The sequence below is a fragment of the Oratosquilla oratoria genome, chromosome 26, assembly GCF_046742065.1.
Source record: "Oratosquilla oratoria isolate Oo_2021 chromosome 26, ASM4674206v1, whole genome shotgun sequence".
NCBI classification, from domain to species: Eukaryota; Metazoa; Arthropoda; class Malacostraca; order Stomatopoda; family Squillidae; genus Oratosquilla; species Oratosquilla oratoria.
In genome coordinates, this window is record NC_134802.1 from 50,643,876 (window position 1) to 50,646,366 (window position 2,491).

Consider the following 2,491-nt stretch of genomic DNA (forward strand, 5'->3'; position numbering starts at 1 on the left):
TGACATGGGTACGCAACCCCGGTATAATGAGCTCCAGAGAGTAGGGGTCACATCATTCCTGAATATAGTCATCATGCGGGTGGGCGTGATTACCAGTGTGGGCGACTTGGCCGTTGGCCATGGGGGGCGGGCGAGGATGTACTGAGTGATGTCGGTGGTGATAGGGGATGGCCCCTCAGGTGTCGTGATCATGGTTCTCATGTGGCGATGATTCCTTCTGGATACTCGACCACTGCCGTCCAGCCTGACGGTATACTGCTGGTGTGGGAGTACCTCGACAACAGTGCCGGTCCTGTCTCAGATATTTGAAGCCTAGCTCTGCACTCCCACGCGGGCACCGGGAAGGAGGGGTAGCAGGGTTCTTGCTGGGCCGCTGTTGACCAGGATTTCGCCGTTGTCGACCATCTATTTCTCCCGCTGGCGAAGCGCCCTGCCCTAGTGGTGGGTGACTTGGAGGTGTCGGCTGGCGGTAGGCACGCCGTCCTGTAATTGTCTCCCCGTACATAGTTGCGCGGGCGACTTGTCGATTCCCCGAATTGGTGTGTTAAGTACTGGAGTAGAGCCAGTGAGGTTGTATCTGTGTCGAGGCTGCCTCCGACGTCGATGTTGGCCATGGTGAAACGCTTCGCGATCTTGACCGCGGCCTCTGCCCTGCCATCGGATTGGGGATAATGGGCGGACGAAAGTCTTACCGAGACGCCCCATTTCTTGAAGAAGTCAGCCATTTCTTCACTGGCCAGATTCGTTCCGCCGTCCGTCGATATTTGCTGTGGAGTTCCCCAGCGGGTAAAGTACCTCCGCAGTTACGTCTTGATTCAGTGGGATTAGGTGCCATTGGTAAAGTGGGCCAGTTCCAGCCAGCCTGTCCGCGTACGCCATGTATATGTGGCCCTGGTGCTGGAACGGGTATTCAGGGAAGGGGTTACGATGTGTGTTTCAACTGGTAAGGACGGGGCGTGGGCCTCCTACTCCTCACAAGACCGCCTGTGATGCTGGAGGTCGTCCTCTATCCCTGGCCAGTAGACCGCCTGCTTGGCCCTGCGGAGCATGGAGTCGACGCCCTGATGACCCGCGTGCAGATTAGCTGCTACTCGTTGGCGGAGAGCTTCGGGAATGACGAGGCGGATGAATTCCTGGTCGAACGTGTATGTCACGACGTCTGTCGCGAGGGCCAGCCTCACCCTGACCCCATAGAAGGGGCGAAGGCTAGCCGCTTCTTGTGATTTATTAGGGTGCCAGTCGCCAGCGGTGACCTTCGCTAGTAGCATCTGGTAGACTGGGTCAGCGGCAGCGGCCTCTCTGGCGCACTCTTCGTCCACCACGAATCCTTCTTGCGTGATTGTAGCCGAGACTGTGGCAGCTACTGTTGCAGCTAGGTCCTCGTCGAGGTCGATGTCGGTCCTGCTGGGCTCAGCCCAGAGGGCGGGGTACGGTGATAAGCAATCCGCAACGGAATTACGTTTTCCAGGTAGATACTTCACTCGGAATTTGAAGTGTAGGGTCCTCTCCTTGAGCCTAAGGAGGCGGGGGTTTGCCATGTCCGCTAGGGCCCGATCCCCCAGTAGCTTAGTCAGGGGGCGGTGGTCTGTGACGACGATGAGGTTGGGGCACCCGAGGAGGAACAGCCTCGCTTTCTGCAGGCACCACGCAACGGCGAGGGCTTCCCCCTCCACCGCAGCGTAGCCCGACTCGGCGGGGATGAGATGGCGGCTGCCACACAGCGCGAGGCGTCAGCCCCCTTTGCAGCAGAAGGGCGGATGAGCACCCGCAGTATTGCTGAAGGAGAACAAATCCGATGCCTTCCTTGCTCCAGTCGGTGATGACGACCGTGAGGCGGGACTTATCGTAGTTTGCCATGCCGTCCGTGGCGAGTTGGCAGATGATGTCCTCGGCCTGGTGGAACTTGGTACGGAGTTGCTCGTTCCAGTAGACGTACTTGCCAGATGGCTTCTTCAGGAGCTCCCGGAATGCGTTCATGACGAGAGCTGTGGCGAGGAATGGTGCCAGCTGATTTACGAATCCGTACCAAGCTCTGATATCGGCGATGGTGGGCTGGGGCGGCATAGGGAAAGTTTCTGATGGCTGCCAGTCGATCTTCTGTGGGTTTGTACTCCTCCCAGCCGAGCCTGAACCCTACGAAGTCCACCTCTCTCCTGGCGAATTGGAATTTCTCCGGTTTTAGTGTGAAGCCCTTAGCCACTGTCGTACAACAGGGTGCCATCCACGCATTTGTGCTTCCTTACTATCCCTTGTATGACGTAGTCAAACCGCTTCGTGTATGCATCACTAGCAGAGCAGCGGCCCATAGGGGTGCGGCGATAACTGTACCTACCCCATGGCGTAGTGAACGTGGTGAAGTTGCTACTGTCCGGGTGGAGTTCCACCTGGTGGTATTCCCAGTGTGCATCCGCTACCGACTTGTAGAAATGTTTGGGAATGTCGGATACCATGTCGAAGGGTGTGGGGGTGTGGCGAGTCTCCCGTAGGCATG

At 57.8% G+C, this 2,491-nt stretch overlaps 1 protein-coding gene across 1 annotated transcript; it reads right to left on the bottom strand.

Moving 5' to 3' along the window:
• Positions 1-965: 965 nt before the first annotated feature.
• Positions 966-1,538, bottom strand: LOC143039342 (uncharacterized). The gene has a single exon (XM_076209223.1). The coding sequence runs from the start codon at positions 1,536-1,538 to the stop codon at positions 966-968; it is 573 nt and encodes a 190-aa protein (XP_076065338.1).
• Positions 1,539-2,491: the final 953 nt, after the last annotated feature.

Bases quoted from the DNA above. Each gene is read 5' to 3' on its own strand.
- LOC143039342 (XM_076209223.1), bottom strand. From the start codon at position 1,538: ATGGCAAACCCCCGCCTCCTTAGGCTCAAGGAGAGGACCCTACACTTC.